The sequence below is a fragment of the Durio zibethinus genome, chromosome 6, assembly GCF_047325235.1.
Source record: "Durio zibethinus cultivar Kanyao isolate XHJ-2024 chromosome 6, ASM4732523v1, whole genome shotgun sequence".
Taxonomy (NCBI): Eukaryota; Viridiplantae; Streptophyta; class Magnoliopsida; order Malvales; family Malvaceae; genus Durio; species Durio zibethinus.
The window spans coordinates 6,797,495-6,811,981 of record NC_143167.1 but is presented as its reverse complement, the minus strand read 5'-3'; the positions used below and the strand labels follow the sequence as shown (position 1 = coordinate 6,811,981).

Here is a 14,487-nt window from a genome sequence, read left to right as displayed (position 1 = left end):
AGATTACTCCTCCAATTGATGCCATGTAGAATGAATCGCACCAAAACAAAGTTGTCCAAACGAAAAATCATTGAGATTGAAAAAAAAAAAAGGGTGAGATTCAAAAAAGATAATCCATTGAGCATAACAAGAATAATGCTAGCATCCAAGAGACACTTTATTTTGTTTCATCATTTGATTGCGAGATGTAATTTTTGGTGAATTTTGTTGTCTAGCTTCCTCATTTTCTTCATTTTCGAGGAATGACAACAAGAAAGCAAGTGAGCTAGAAAAAGCTTTATTAGCATGACAGTCGACAGAGTGCAAAAAAGACAAAGAAACTGATTATTCAAGGGGCAAAAAGAAAAACGTGGTGATGATTTGATTCACTGACAGAAAACTCATACAAACGCTGAAGAGAAAGCAAGAAAACAAAAACCAACACCAAAAAACAAGATGCTTCCTAGCCTGCAACCTACATTCCCATCTCTTACCAACTAAACCCAAAACTCCTCCTCAATCAAAACCCAGGATCAGTTCGCTGCCAAAGTTCTTGATCACCTTTGGCACTGCCTCAGACTCTACCCTCTTCTGCTCATAATCATCAGGTGGTGCTGCTGTTGGTGAAGGAAGGATCACAGCGTTATGTTGAGCATCTATAACACGTCTAATCCTCTTGTCGCTCACACCAAATGCAGCCGCAAGCTCAGGGCTGTTCAGAATGTGAAGAAAGGAGTTTGCGCCTACAAGGAACTGAGGCCGGTTCTTGCGTGATGAGGTTGTGAATCCAAAGAACTCCAAAGGGCCTGTTCGTGATGCAATTTGACAGAATGCAAAGTATCTTGGAACCCAAAACACATCGCCTTCTTTTACCTTGGCATCCATGGCTAAGGTTCCATTTGGAGACACAATCTGAATTCTACCAGTTCCTCTTAATACAATGCCATACTCAGTTGCTCTTGGATTCACATGTGGTGCCAACATTGACCCCTGAAATTAAATGAGATCAGTAATGAGTTATTGGCAATTATCCAAAAAATATGACCTTAATTTGCATTTTACCAATTTGTGTTGCTAATAATCTTTCTGGCAGTATTTTTTATACATTTAATGTAACACTTCCATAGATATGATTGCACTATATGTAATGCAGAATTGCAGCAAACCATCTAAGAAATAATAGCAATATATGGACTGATTTGAGAAATTGAGATTGATTACCGCCGTAAGATTGACAAGATAAATGCCAATGCCAGAGTCCTTGAGAGGGCTATATTCGGTTCCATCAAGTGCAATGCTCCATCCATAGTTGTTCTCGAAGTCATGGCTTCTCTTGTAGATGTTGTAAGAGTCTGGGGCTTTATCATTCATATTATTGTCTTCAATTCCAAAAATCGTGTCAAAGAGTTTCCACCATGACCACTCTTTCTTTTGTTCAGGTTCTCCTTGGACCATTCTCTTCAGGTACTTAAGTCTATCGTGCTCCTGAAGTTGAGAGAATTTGGTCCAAATGCTTTGTACATGAGACTTAGTCACATATACAAATGGCCCCTCCTGTTGCTTGCTCAAAATTTCCCTCACTTTCGACACCGAGACCTGTAATCATGTGCATTATTATGCTAGACCAATTCACCAACACAAAGCTCTGCTGGCTATAGATAAAATGTATTTTGCTTACATTGAAGGCTGCTGAGAGAGTTTCAGGGCCAAAGCCAGCAAGGATAGATGTTGGATAGGTTCCTCCACCAATAAAGAAAGACTGCATGCAGATATAAGAATTAGAGAATTTCATATGTTACAGTCTTACAGTGATAAAAGATATAGGAAAATGTGTTTGTGATCATGAATTGGTGTATAAGAAATGTTAACCTGGAGTTGAATAATGAGTATTGTACCTGGAAAGTACCCAAATTCAAACTCTCAGATGGATCAATGCTGCAAATAATGTGAAGCCTCTGGCCCTCCCCTGGGTTCAAAATGTAGAATGTTGAACCAGCTGCAATCTGATACACATCTCCAATCTTCAGTCGCCTCTCTACCATCTGATCTTTGTAGATACAACCTAGCCTGGCTTCCCCTGCATCCATTTCAGTATCCCATGAGCTTCACTTCCACGGTGTGACGAAGCAACTAGTGAGAGTCATCAATGTAACAGAAATACAAATGAAAAAATGACATACCAGCACGGACGAAGAGAATCAAACTGGAGTCAAGATACTGAGGTATGAAGAGGGTGTTAGGCTCCATGGTAATGAACCCAATGTGCAATGGTTTCTCAATAATCCTCCCTCCAAGACTTTTAACCACCCTCATTTCTCCAGCATCGGTTTTCATCACGGGCTTTGAGTCTGGCAACAAGAACCATTCCTCTCCTCCTCCTCCTTCATCCTGCTTCCCTTCCCTCCTTTCTCTTTCTTTCCCCCGTTCTTTCTTTCCTTTGTACCCCATTGTCATTGTCAGTCCATGGCAAAGAACAATTGCCAACAGCAAAAAGCTCACTCCCTTTCCCATTTTTGTTTCTCTAGCAACTGCTTTTGGTTTGAGTTGAGTTGGAGTGGTAGATGTAGAGGGGAAGAAGAGAGCGTAGGGAGACGCGTGTAATCCATGCATGGTTTGCTGGTTTAGGTGGCAGATTATGGTTTAGACACGGTTGAGATCTGGTGAGAAATATTAGTTCCCTACAAGACAAAGTCTTTTGCATCGATCTGTTGCTCTTTCCTTTATTTTTGTTTTTGGTAAGTTTCTTTCATTCCATGTTTCCCTTACGTTGATTTTTCATAAGTCGAATATTTACAATATTCTTTGCGAAGCATGTATTATATATATATATATATATATATATATTATTTTATGAATACATATTGGAGAAAAAAGGGCCGTACAAATAAAAAGACAATTATGTTTAGTACGACCTTGGCCCTCCATTTGTCAAAGGAAATGGGGGCCCTTATTCTTCAAGCCTCTGTCATCTCTTCAGTATTGGGATGAAGCCCAGTTAGAAAACGTGGGCAAATGGTCAATTGTGAATGAGCTGCTCTGATAGGAAGGAGGCTAAAAGCCACTAGCTCAGTGCCAAACTTTACGTGGGGTTGGAGCTCTATCTCAAAACTGAAAAAGGACACAAACCTGGATTGAGATTTGAGAGTCAGAAGTATTAGGATCACAACTTAATATTTGTTTACACATTGGATCATCAATAATTTATCATGGAAGAATTATGAAAAATCTAAATATGTAAAAACGATATGGTCCTAAAAGCAATGAAGTTGCTTTTCTAATGTTTTCTTTTCTTTTTAATTCTTTACTTGATTGGACAAAAAAGGGCGCAACTTTGGGAACAACTTGGAATTTATCACTTCTTTATGTTTGGCCAGTGGACTTTGTTACTTTTCAAACGCCGTAATATTATTGTTTTTCAGAAAAAAAAAGAAAAAGTAGATGCCATGCTTTGAGAGCCTACCATTCTCAATTTTATAGAAGCTCTAACGTTAAGAAAATCCTCAGTTTGCTTTTAAATAAATAAATACGATTGAAAATCCATAAAAGACAGCAAAAACTGAGGCAACCACGCAATTAGGCGAAAGGTTGTTTGTTCCCAATCCCAACGGTCATTTCCGCGGAAAAAACTCATCACTTGGAGAAAATGACTGAGTCCACTCAAAACAGTCCTCCAAAGCCAAGACCCCAAGAAGTAACCATTCCCACCATCCCAATCGAGTACGTGAGTGACGAAGACATGGCTATCATCGAAGCAGCCTATGCAGCAACTCGTTCCTCCCTCTCCTCCTCCATTTCTTCTTCAATTTGTTCAACCAGCTCTCGCTTTCAAACCAATACGAGGTCAATCCAGTCGATTACCCTCCTGTCTAAACGGGGCTTAAATGGTTCCAGTGAGCTGGATATAGAAGATTCCGGCCATTTAAAGAATACCCAGAAGAGAAGTAGAGTGGCTCAGCCATTTTTGCATCGGTTTAGAAGGAAAAGGGGGTTGTCGGTTACTGATATTACTGACACGGTATGGAAATTTTTTACTTTTTGAAGGCTTTTTAGAGTATGGGTTTGGTTTGCTTTCGAAATTTAATTTGTGATTGAATATATATCTTCGTAGGAATGGTGTGAAAAGCAAATGGAATTTACCCTCCGCTTTGGCAAACGAAAAATCAGTAAAGCTATGAAAGCTGGTCGGGCTCGCCATGTGAAACTTGAAGAAGAGGTATTGTTTTAAGCTCCTGAATTTTCAAATTTCCTTTAAATAAGACTGTTTTTTGCATATTGTATGGCTTACTTGACAGGTCTTAGTTAGGTTCTTTATTGTTTATGCATTTACCTTCATATTCTCAAACTTAGGCAAGATTTTCCCTTTAATTTAATAGATGAGTTTGTTTTCCTAATGTTGTATTGTATGCCAAATGTTATGTTCTTCAATTAATCAGGTTAATTTCTTGTCAAATTAAATAACAAAAACCTGGTTGAATGAAATTCTTCCAAGTATGTGACGCTTGCACATGGCACTGAGATTACTTTCAAGCTTAAATCACCTTGCACGTTCCGAAGTTGTTTCTATCATTAATTTCTGTAATCTTCTCTAGAACTTCATTGTCAACTTCTTTTTCTTTAGGTACACTTAATATAATTATCTGACATTTATTGTGTTTATTTGCAGGTTTTTAAAAAATTAAAAGTTCGTGTTCAATCAGTTGAAGATACCTGGGCCTTAAAGTTTATTGATTTCATAACTGGTGCAAATCAATTACTGTTTGAAGGACTAACACGTGAGCTACCGCTGTAAGTTCAACTGTTTATGTTATCTCCAAAATCAAAATCCATCTCTTGCTCCACATGGTTCAGATAACTCTCAGCCACTACATGGCAGTTAGTTGAACAATTTTGTTGTGTATGAAAGAGTAACAGTTTGTGCTTGAGCTCTAGATTATTACATCTTTCATGTAAGGCGTTTATTTGACAAATTGAGTTCAAGAAAGTGGTTTTAAGAACTTCCCATGATTTTGCTTTTAGATCCATATTTCTAGATTGCCATATCTCGATTAGCAGATTTCATTTTTTTTCCCTCTTAAGCATGTGCCATTTGCCAATCTAGATCAAACTTCAGTAAGCAATTTTAATGAAGTTTGGCTATATATATATATATATTATGTTTTAATCACTGTTCTTGCTTTTAAACCTTCAGTATAGTTTTTCTTATCCCAATAATGCCTCTAAATTGGTATGGCGATGAAGCAATGAAAGAGAAGTTTACTACATGCAATTTTTAAAATTGGCATAGAAATGGTGCTGTTGAAATGTTTAGTATGCTTGTGTTTATTAAAGTTTTTGTTGCTAAAAATTTTGGTTAAAATGACGTTTTAAATAATGGTTTGTTAACTTGTTTTAGGTCACTTTTAGTTGTTAATTTGCCCTTCAAGTAATTCTTTCCACTTTGATGTAAATTAGAGCTATTGATTTTCATTGTAATTTCCCTGCTAATGGACTGTGTTGCTTATATAACATCAGAATAGGTTTTGTGGAAGGTGTATGGGTGGTAGGAGTTATTGATGAGGTCCGAATGACTGAAAATGGAAGTGATAGAAACTCAATATTAGTAGACACAAAGACTCGTGCACGACACTCTCTTCCTGCCGAACCACAAAGGAGAAAAGGAAGGTTTGCATATTTTACTGGCTTTTGCTTTAATGCAATTATGATGAAGATTTGGTACATAATGCATCAAAATCTTTCTAATGACTAGCCATTAGCATTTTTATCCAATTTATTATATTGCTTGTACCAAATGTCAAAAGATTTCATGAATCTAACTTATTTTCCATATCAGGCTTCAATTAATGTGCTACAAGTATTTGTGGGACACCTTGGTTGCCGATAGTTTTCCTTCCAGACTGTTTTTTGATTTCTTTTCATTGAACCATAACTCTATATTATCTGAGAACATCAGAGAGAAAGCTGCTAATTCAGGTTTTCCAGCTAAGGTAACTTTGTATATCTTCTTTTTAATTTATTTGTTCCATTCAATCTGCAATATTCAGGGTACTTAGAGCCTGATGTACCATCATTTTTATTCCTAAAAATCTATAAGACTTCTATTCATATCTTTTGGTTCTTTAGTCCTGTTCATTGGTGAGGATGGTTTAATCTGCCGCCCACGAATAAATCTCACGATTTTGTGCGTCATGTTAAGGGGTGAAACATAGAGTTAAGAGTCCCCAAGGTAACTAATATATCTTCATTGCCTCAAGGCTGACACCGGTGGTCACTTTTTCCCTTCAATTGATGTGCAGACACTTAATGACATGATTGGATACTACAGAAATACATATCGCATGCTTCCCCCTGCTCAGGACCAGCTACTATTGAGGTGGGTGAAAAATTGTCCTGTAGACTTTCTGTTAGTATTTTTTTATTAGTTTTGGTAGTTGAATATTTTTGTTCTACCCATACGTGAAGAGAAATTATTACATGATTAGATTTAGGGCATGATAGTTGGAATTAATGGTCTTTTTTTAAAAATTAGAGGAGGCCTTTGATTCAGTTTGGTGAAGCATGACATGTTTTGACGGTTTGCTGATATTGAAATCAAACTTATTTTCAGCCAGTCAGAAACAGCTCAATGATAAAGGTGACATTGTTATTATTTACAGCCTTGTGTGCTCGGATGCTTCTTTAATCTCTGTTCCAGTGACACCCCTATAGCTCTGTTGACATTAACAATACAAAAACTAGGAGAATTTAAGAAGCAATGTTTTATTAAGATGAGAAGCCGTATTAGTCAACTTTTTATGGTGGGAACTGATTTGTATTTATCATTAGAAACACTAGCCGCTTTCAAAGTGGAAAAGCAAAGAAGGAATGATGATATGGATATGCCATTTTAATGAACTTGTTATCTAATTGTATTTTATTATAGAATATACTTTCGCTCCTACTTCATGCATGAGGAACATTTAGATATGGTAATATGCTAGATTTTTCACCAAGCTGCATTACTTGGCTGCTTTGAAGCAGGTATGAACTACAAAAAGATCAGTCAGTGCTCGGTGAAGATCAATTTGCATATGATCCTGACTGGCTCAAAAAACAAATTCGAGGCAGTCTTGAATTTTGGTTAGGTGAGCGAGATGCCAGTTACACCCCTGAGGAAGAGCGTTGGAAATGTCGGCATTGTCAATTCCGTTCAATTTGCCCTGGAAACCCCAATCCTAATAGTCCACGTAGCTCCTCGAGCTCTGATGATAGCAGTCCTTCAAGCTAAAGAAAGAACACTGACCTTCCTCTATGATATTCTCTCAGAGTTCCTTCATAAATGTGATGATATTGTCTTCTGAAAAAGAAGTGCAAGATTTATAGATGCTTTTTTGCAATTTTTATTTTGTCTGCAACCGTTCACTGGATGCATCTATTTGCAAGATTTGCTGTAAAATTTGCTTGGATGCATGTGTTGTAGGCCTTGGTGAATAATTGTTGTAAACTAACTTACTATTATCTATTAATTATTATTATTTTTTAAAAAGTTTAGTTTGAATCCCATAATTTATGGTAATTGATTCGTGCAATTATCTTTTTAAAAATAACATTTAACAGATTTTGTATTTAAACTTTAGCATTTGTAATCTTTTTCCAAAGTGATATTTTTTTCGTAAAAAAAAAAAAAGAATAAAGATTCTCAAAGTGAAGATAATAATTTTCAAATCAAACAAATAATAAAACAATTAAACTAACTATGAAATTAGTTGAATTTTCGTAACAATGTCGTATTAAATTTTGGTACACTCATTCTGCGGGTGAAAGAATAAAAATAAGTGAAAATAAACTAGCAAAATAAGAGAAAATAAAAAGAAGTTAGTAATTATAAAAAGGGGTAATTATTTTTCAATTGCATGCGTGAAAATTAGAAAAAATTCTAAAATTTCGTTTATAAAATTAAGTCAATGATATATACTAACGACGTTGTTACGCGGTTATGACTTGATCAATGCAATTATACTTTTGAATCATCTAGACAATTATGTCATTCATCTTTTAAGGAAATAATTTGTCTATTATCTATTATTTTAGTCAAGTCATCGTTTCTTTATTTCAAAGAGAAGATAATAAAAAGATTAAATATATAAGACAATCATAACTAAAAAATACCATTAGACTTTGAGCTTTCCTCCATTTGAAATTTTTCTCACAGACCTTATCATCTTCATCTCTCTTAATTACTTCTTTATCCATTTTCAAGTAACATATTTACTTAAGCTTCGAAAACGTGCTCTAAAATAATAATTTCAATGCCATTGATTATATTTTTTTATTACAAATCATAATTATTCCTCTTTTTTCTCTCACCTTTTTTTTTTTAGATAAGACATGCAAAAACATTATCAATGAATGTCATTATTATTATTGTACTACTAATGGTATATGACTTGGAAAACAAGTTTTTTATTACTGCCTCCTCGGCTGGATTAGTTTCACCAGATTTCCTAGTATTGGAAACAAGCTTGCACTTCAAAGTTTGTTGAAATGACCCAAAGACAATATTAAGAGTCTGTCTCTTCATTTTTGAACCATGTTTACGAGGATGTTTGTTAAGACTTATCTTTTAGTAAATGGGTTGTTGGAAAATTTTAAGACCTATTATTTGTGGGTATATATGAACAGTATCGTATATGTGAAATATGTGAACACTATAAAATTTCTCAGCCTAGATCCCTCAACCAGAATAAAGTATTTTGGTAAGTGAAAAATAAAATATCTACAAAAATAAAATAATGGACACAAAGAATTATTTGGCTTAAAAGCCTACGTCCACGGGCCAAGACAATCAAAAAGAATTTCACGGAGATTTACAGAAGACAACAAGAAATAGGACACTCTAGCCAAAACCTCACTGTGAGCACCTTTTATTTTCTGCTAACTCACTCTCTAATTTTCTCTCAAGTTTTCTAGCTTGCTTTTGATTTTTGGGATCCATAAAGCATTGCAATCCTTGACTATTTATGGGCAATGTCGCATTGCTTGGACTTCCTTTCCAGGGGCTTCAGTCTGCTTTTCAACATAACATGCTTTCGGTGCCAGAAGCAAATTTCTTCATTTTCAACGCCATTAGCTGCTTTGTCTATTTTGATTCTTCTTATCTTTTCTTCCAATTTTGCTGCTCCTTCTAAGACTTTATTGGCTTACAAAATTCAAAGGTTTCGGCTTGACTTATCAAGCCACTATCCAACAAATCTCCACCTTAGCTTGATAAGTTCATCAAAGCCAATTCATAACAAATTCTTTTACCAGATCGCCTTACCCACTCCTGCCCTTCAGGGCATTCACTGACTGTGGATACCATTCAAGTCCAGGCAACTCCTTTTTGAATTTTTTGAATTATCTACTAGATAGTTTGCAGGGATAGGTTTTGTCCTCATATCTACTGGATTATCTGCTGTACGAATTTTCTCGACAGCAATATTTCCTTGTGATATGACATTGCTAACAAAGTGATATCTGACTTCATGATACATCTGATTTTTAGTCAAATGTATTGCGCTTTGGCTGTCACAATATACTACAGCTGACTTTTGCTGTAAGCCAAGGTCGCCCAACCAAACCTCTCGGCCCTGAAGTTTCTTTCACTGTTATGCTTCTATCGTAGACAGAGCAACTGTGGATTATAGAACAGCTTTCCAATTAATGGCAAAATCGGAAAGAGTGAAAATATATCCCGTCAGATATCTCCTTTTATCCAAATCACCAGCATAATCTGAATCAACTTAGCCTTCAACAGTACATTGAGCTTCGCTATCCCTTCCATAAGTAAGACCTATATCTGCAGTACCTTTAAGATATCTAAGGATCCATTTTATTGCCTGCCAATGAGTTTTTCCTAAATGTGCTATAAATCTGTTTACCACACTGACAGTATGTGAAATGTCTGGACAAGTGCAGACCATGGCATACATCAGGCTCCCAACTGCACTAGCATAAGGAATGTGAGACATATATTCCTTTTCCTCCTTATTTTGAGGTGACAACTTTGAGGATAATTAAAAGTGCGTTGCAACTTGCAAGTGGGTTGTTCACAGATATATATTTTTGCATCCCAAAATGCTCAAAGTAATTTCTCGATGACTTCACCCTGCAATGTTTTCTGTAGACATAATGCTCACAGAAATCTAGCTTGCCAGTCTTCTGTCCACAAAGTAAGTCTCGTCTACTTAACTCTGTCAATCGCCTCTCACTCATATGCCCTAGTCGCATATCCCATAGCTGAGTAGTATCATCATCTGAATCTCTCAAGGATGTCACATCAGCACTTCCAGTAACAGTGCTCCCCTGAAGATGATAGAGGCTATTGACAATCTTCCCTTTCATCGCGATATTCATAACCTTTAAAACTCCACCTTCAGCGAAAAACAAATAACCTCGGGTATCAAGAAGACTGATTGAAATGAGATTTTTTCCGTAATTCTGGAACATGCCACATTTGCAATGTGTTGGCATTTTTTTAAGCAGAAACAAATTTCACAACAACATCAATACAAAATAAATCACACACAAAAAGTAATATTTAATGTAATTTAATTCAATTGTCTACATCATGAATGTGAGAGAAAATTCACGATAAATATAAAAATTACAAAAAGTATAAAATATCATAAACAAACACTAATTTTGAGTTCTTGAAATAATATTTGTTTTCATGCGTCTATAACTTATGGAATATCTTTTACCTCGTACAATTGATGTTTTTCGAAACAAATTTTTTTTTTACATCTTTACAAACTTATCTCTTATGCAGAGATCTTACAACTTTCTCTTATAATTATAAAAGTTAATACTCACTTTATATTTATAAAACTTCATTATTTGCTCAATAAAAATTCTTATTTACTAAGAATTCTTATCCATTAAAAGTATTTATTCTTAATTACTAAGTAATTCTTTAACTAATAAAACTTTATTAGAATTCAAATTTATTTTCAATTAAAATTTAAATCAATATCTAACAAATCTTCACTTTAATACAAACTCTACTACAATATCGACCTTCAAGGAATCTCGACCACACATGATTGAATCAGTACTGATTCAACCTGATTCAAACAAAATAGTCAATACTCACGTGCATCTAAAACAACTTCACTTGGTTGACTCCATCTTTAGCTAACGCTTTGTTACAGCATCTTCTCTTGCATGTCTTGGATCTCACAAACACAATCTACAACAACAAATTCCTTTCCACAATTGATGTGGGATAACCTCAACATTCTCCCCCTTTCACACATTAGACCATAAGGAAGAGCTTCTATGCCCGGCTCACAAGGAGATGTTGTTAACTTGATTCTGATATTACTTGTTGGGATTTTTTTAAGTAAAAATAAATTCCACAATAAGATCAACACAAAATAAATCACTTGGAAGAGGCAATATTTAATATGGTTTGATTTAATTGCTTACATCATGGACAAGAGAGAAAATTCACTATAAATGTAAAAATTATAAAGAGTACAAAACATTATAAACAAATATTAATTTCAAGCCCTTCAAACAATCCTTGTTTTCAAGCTTTTTAGTGTATATCTTATGAAATATCTTTTATCTTACGTAATCTGTGTTTTTCAAAACAAACTCTTTTTCACATCCTTACAAATCTATTTCTCATATAAAAATTTCATAACCCTCTCTTTCATAATTCTAAAAGTTAATACTCACAATATATCTATAAAACTTTATTATTTGATTATCAAAAATTTTTATTTATTAAAAACTCTAACTCATTAAGAATATTTATTTTTAATTATCAAATAATTCTTCAATTTATTTGAAATTTCATTATAATTCAATCTGATTCTCAATTAAAATTTAAGTCATTATCCAACACAACGTTGTAACAATGTCGTCATACATCTTGATCCAGACTGTACCCACGCCAACAACTGAAAGTTCTATTAGGAGACGAAAGTTCCTTGTTGTCTGCCGATAGAACTTTTCCACCATCTATTTTCTTTTAAAGTGAAAAACCATTCTTTATTGGGCCTCATGTGGAATGAACAACCTGAATCTAGAATCCACTAGATTCAGCATCATTAGAATTTTCCTCTTGGCTGACAATGTTTGCCGAATCAGAGGAATCTTAGATTTTCTTTTTCCTTTTATCTTTCCGCGGTGGACAGTTTCTTCTGATGTGGAACTTCGTGACATTCAAAGCATTTCACCTTTTGAGATCTGTATTTTGATCTTGACTTGCCTCTTCTACTCGATCCTTTTTCTGTTGATCTGGCTCTCACGACGAAGCTTTCTGCCTGATTCTTCATGTATTCACCAGTAACTTGCTTTTGCAATTCCTTGGAATTTTAAGCCGCTTTGACATCATCTATGGATATATTGGTTCTATCATACATCATAGCATCTACAAAATGCTCGTATAAGGCCGGTGATTTGCATGGTAATAAGATCGCTTGATCTTCAGCTTCATACGTGACATCAATATTTTCCAGATCAGAGATTATCTTGTTGAAATCATCAAGGAAATATTTTACGGATGCACCTCTTTTCATTTGGAGAGACTATAATCGCTGTTTTATATACAGCTTATTTGTTAGAGATTTCGCCATGTAGAGAGACTCTAATTTCCTCCATAAATCAGCAATTGTATTTTCTTTTGAAATTTCTTGTACTATCTCATTGGATAAGTTCAATATGATTGCTCTTTTTGCACGTTCCAAGAGATCTTCTTTTTGATCGCCTTTTAATTTTGCTGGTAAAGCATCTTTTTGCTTTGAGTAAACCTTGTTGTACCAACAAAGCTCTCATTTTAGTCTTCCACAGGTTAAAATCATTCTTGCCATTGAAATTCTCCGCTTCTTATTTCGTTGAAGATGTTGCGTTTGCCACCATCACGAAAAACTCAAAACAAAAAATTTTTTGGTGCTACAGTACCTCTACAGATAGCTACAGTGCTTCTCTAGTTGTTACAGGAAATTTTGGCTTTGTAGAACTTGGCTCTGATACCAGGCGGTCTTCGTAATAGAAGAGACATTTGGCGATAAGCCTGTGTTTACTTGGAAAGATCATCATAATGTGTTGTTCACGATACATAAAATATTCGGCCAAAACTGTTCAAGTATAGGGAACAATATATTAGAATGTATTTGGATATTTCCTTTCAACTCCACGATATTATATTTGGAAATTTTCAAAACTTGCTACACTTGTATATACATGAATAATACCATATATGTAAATTGTACGTAATACATGAACAATATAATATTCGTTTGCGATACATATGTCATTATCAACATCAAGTATACTTACAATTGGAGATGTTTTAAGACATAAAAGATTAAATGAAGGTGTTGTTGAGTATTCTAAAGTCAGTCATGATGCAAATCCTCTGAACTTTGATTCTGAATCTGCTCGAGCTACCGGCTTTGAAGATCGGCTTGTACATGGCATGCTTGTTGCTTCATTGTTTCCTCGGATTATTTCCCCTCACTTTGCAAGTCGCTTTTACCTCCTCTCAACTTTCTTAATTTTTCGCAAACTCAGTGATTAGTCTGATGCACGTATCAATATTATACTAAATGCAATAATTGACAGTTTTATTGATGATTTTAGTGCATTGGGTGAAGATTGACCAAAATTTTACTGTATTAAATGCGATAATTGACAGCTTTCAATTCCTCACTTCATTATCTGTCTGATAAAATGCCAAGTGAAAAAATAAGCTTTATCAAGATTTTACTTCACTTTAAGGTGAAAAGACACTATGAAAAGGCACATGGATTCTCGATGATAAAGTTAGAATTCTCGCAAAATATGAAAGAAATATCTTGAAGCCCAGACATGGGTTTTACCTACTAAGGCTTATATGCCTTTTAGAAACTGTATTTTTCCTTATTTCATTAAAAAGTCAATATGCAAAAGAAGTTTGTGTAACTTTTTGAGCATTTGGAATTGGAATCATTGAGCCTGGAGCTATATATGTTTCCCAAAGCTTGCACTTCAGGTCGCTAGTTTACATTGGTGATGAAATTGCAAGTGAGATACAAGCTATTAATATAAAAGATAAGAAGAAGATGTACATGTTTGTTACATGCCCTCAAGTAGTTTCAAATTTCGTAGAAGTAAACAAGAAATTGTAGTGTTTGATTTAAGGCTTTTGGCTATTATATGGTTCAGAGCAAACTTCTCAACGAAGTGTTTCAAGAATGGCGAGCTTCTTGTTCTTGATGGTGGCAATTTTACCAACTCTAGTTGTGGAACAAGTGCATTCCCACGATGGTAGAAGCTGATGTAAAGTTGAAACACCGATTTTTATTACAATTTGATTAATGACATTGCACTTGAAGATGCTATGCTTTGCTTATTTGCTGTTTGCCAGAGTCAAGGAAGTGATTTAGCCCGGAGGACACTAACAACTGAAGGGTAGTCTGTCCAGCTGTTGAGGGTGGCTTATGAGACTATGCATACCCATGGCTGAAGCTGGTTCACTAGTTTCTAGGTTTTAGGTCTTTT

General features: G+C 35.0%; 2 protein-coding genes and 1 pseudogene across 2 annotated transcripts; 2 read left to right on the top strand and 1 right to left on the bottom strand.

Annotated features, from left to right (window-relative positions):
* Positions 1-138: 138 nt before the first annotated feature.
* LOC111286653 (RmlC-like cupins superfamily protein) lies at positions 139-2,515 on the bottom strand. The gene is made up of 5 exons (XM_022876737.2): positions 2,160-2,515; positions 1,875-2,056; positions 1,658-1,738; positions 1,201-1,575; positions 139-969 (listed from the first exon to the last, which is right to left on the bottom strand). Exons 1-5 carry the CDS (start codon positions 2,488-2,490, stop codon positions 496-498), a joined length of 1,443 nt encoding a protein of 480 aa, XP_022732472.2. The 5' UTR covers positions 2,491-2,515; the 3' UTR covers positions 139-495.
* A 981-nt stretch (positions 2,516-3,496) lies between these two features.
* On the top strand, positions 3,497-7,506 carry LOC111285412 (exonuclease V, chloroplastic-like). The gene is made up of 7 exons (XM_022874861.2): positions 3,497-3,994; positions 4,088-4,192; positions 4,643-4,764; positions 5,491-5,640; positions 5,810-5,963; positions 6,273-6,349; positions 6,997-7,506. Exons 1-7 carry the CDS (start codon positions 3,623-3,625, stop codon positions 7,241-7,243), a joined length of 1,227 nt encoding a protein of 408 aa, XP_022730596.1. The 5' UTR covers positions 3,497-3,622; the 3' UTR covers positions 7,244-7,506.
* A 1,051-nt stretch (positions 7,507-8,557) lies between these two features.
* On the top strand, positions 8,558-14,392 carry LOC111284277 (3-hydroxyacyl-[acyl-carrier-protein] dehydratase, mitochondrial-like; annotated as a pseudogene).
* The last annotated feature ends 95 nt before the right edge of the window (positions 14,393-14,487 follow it).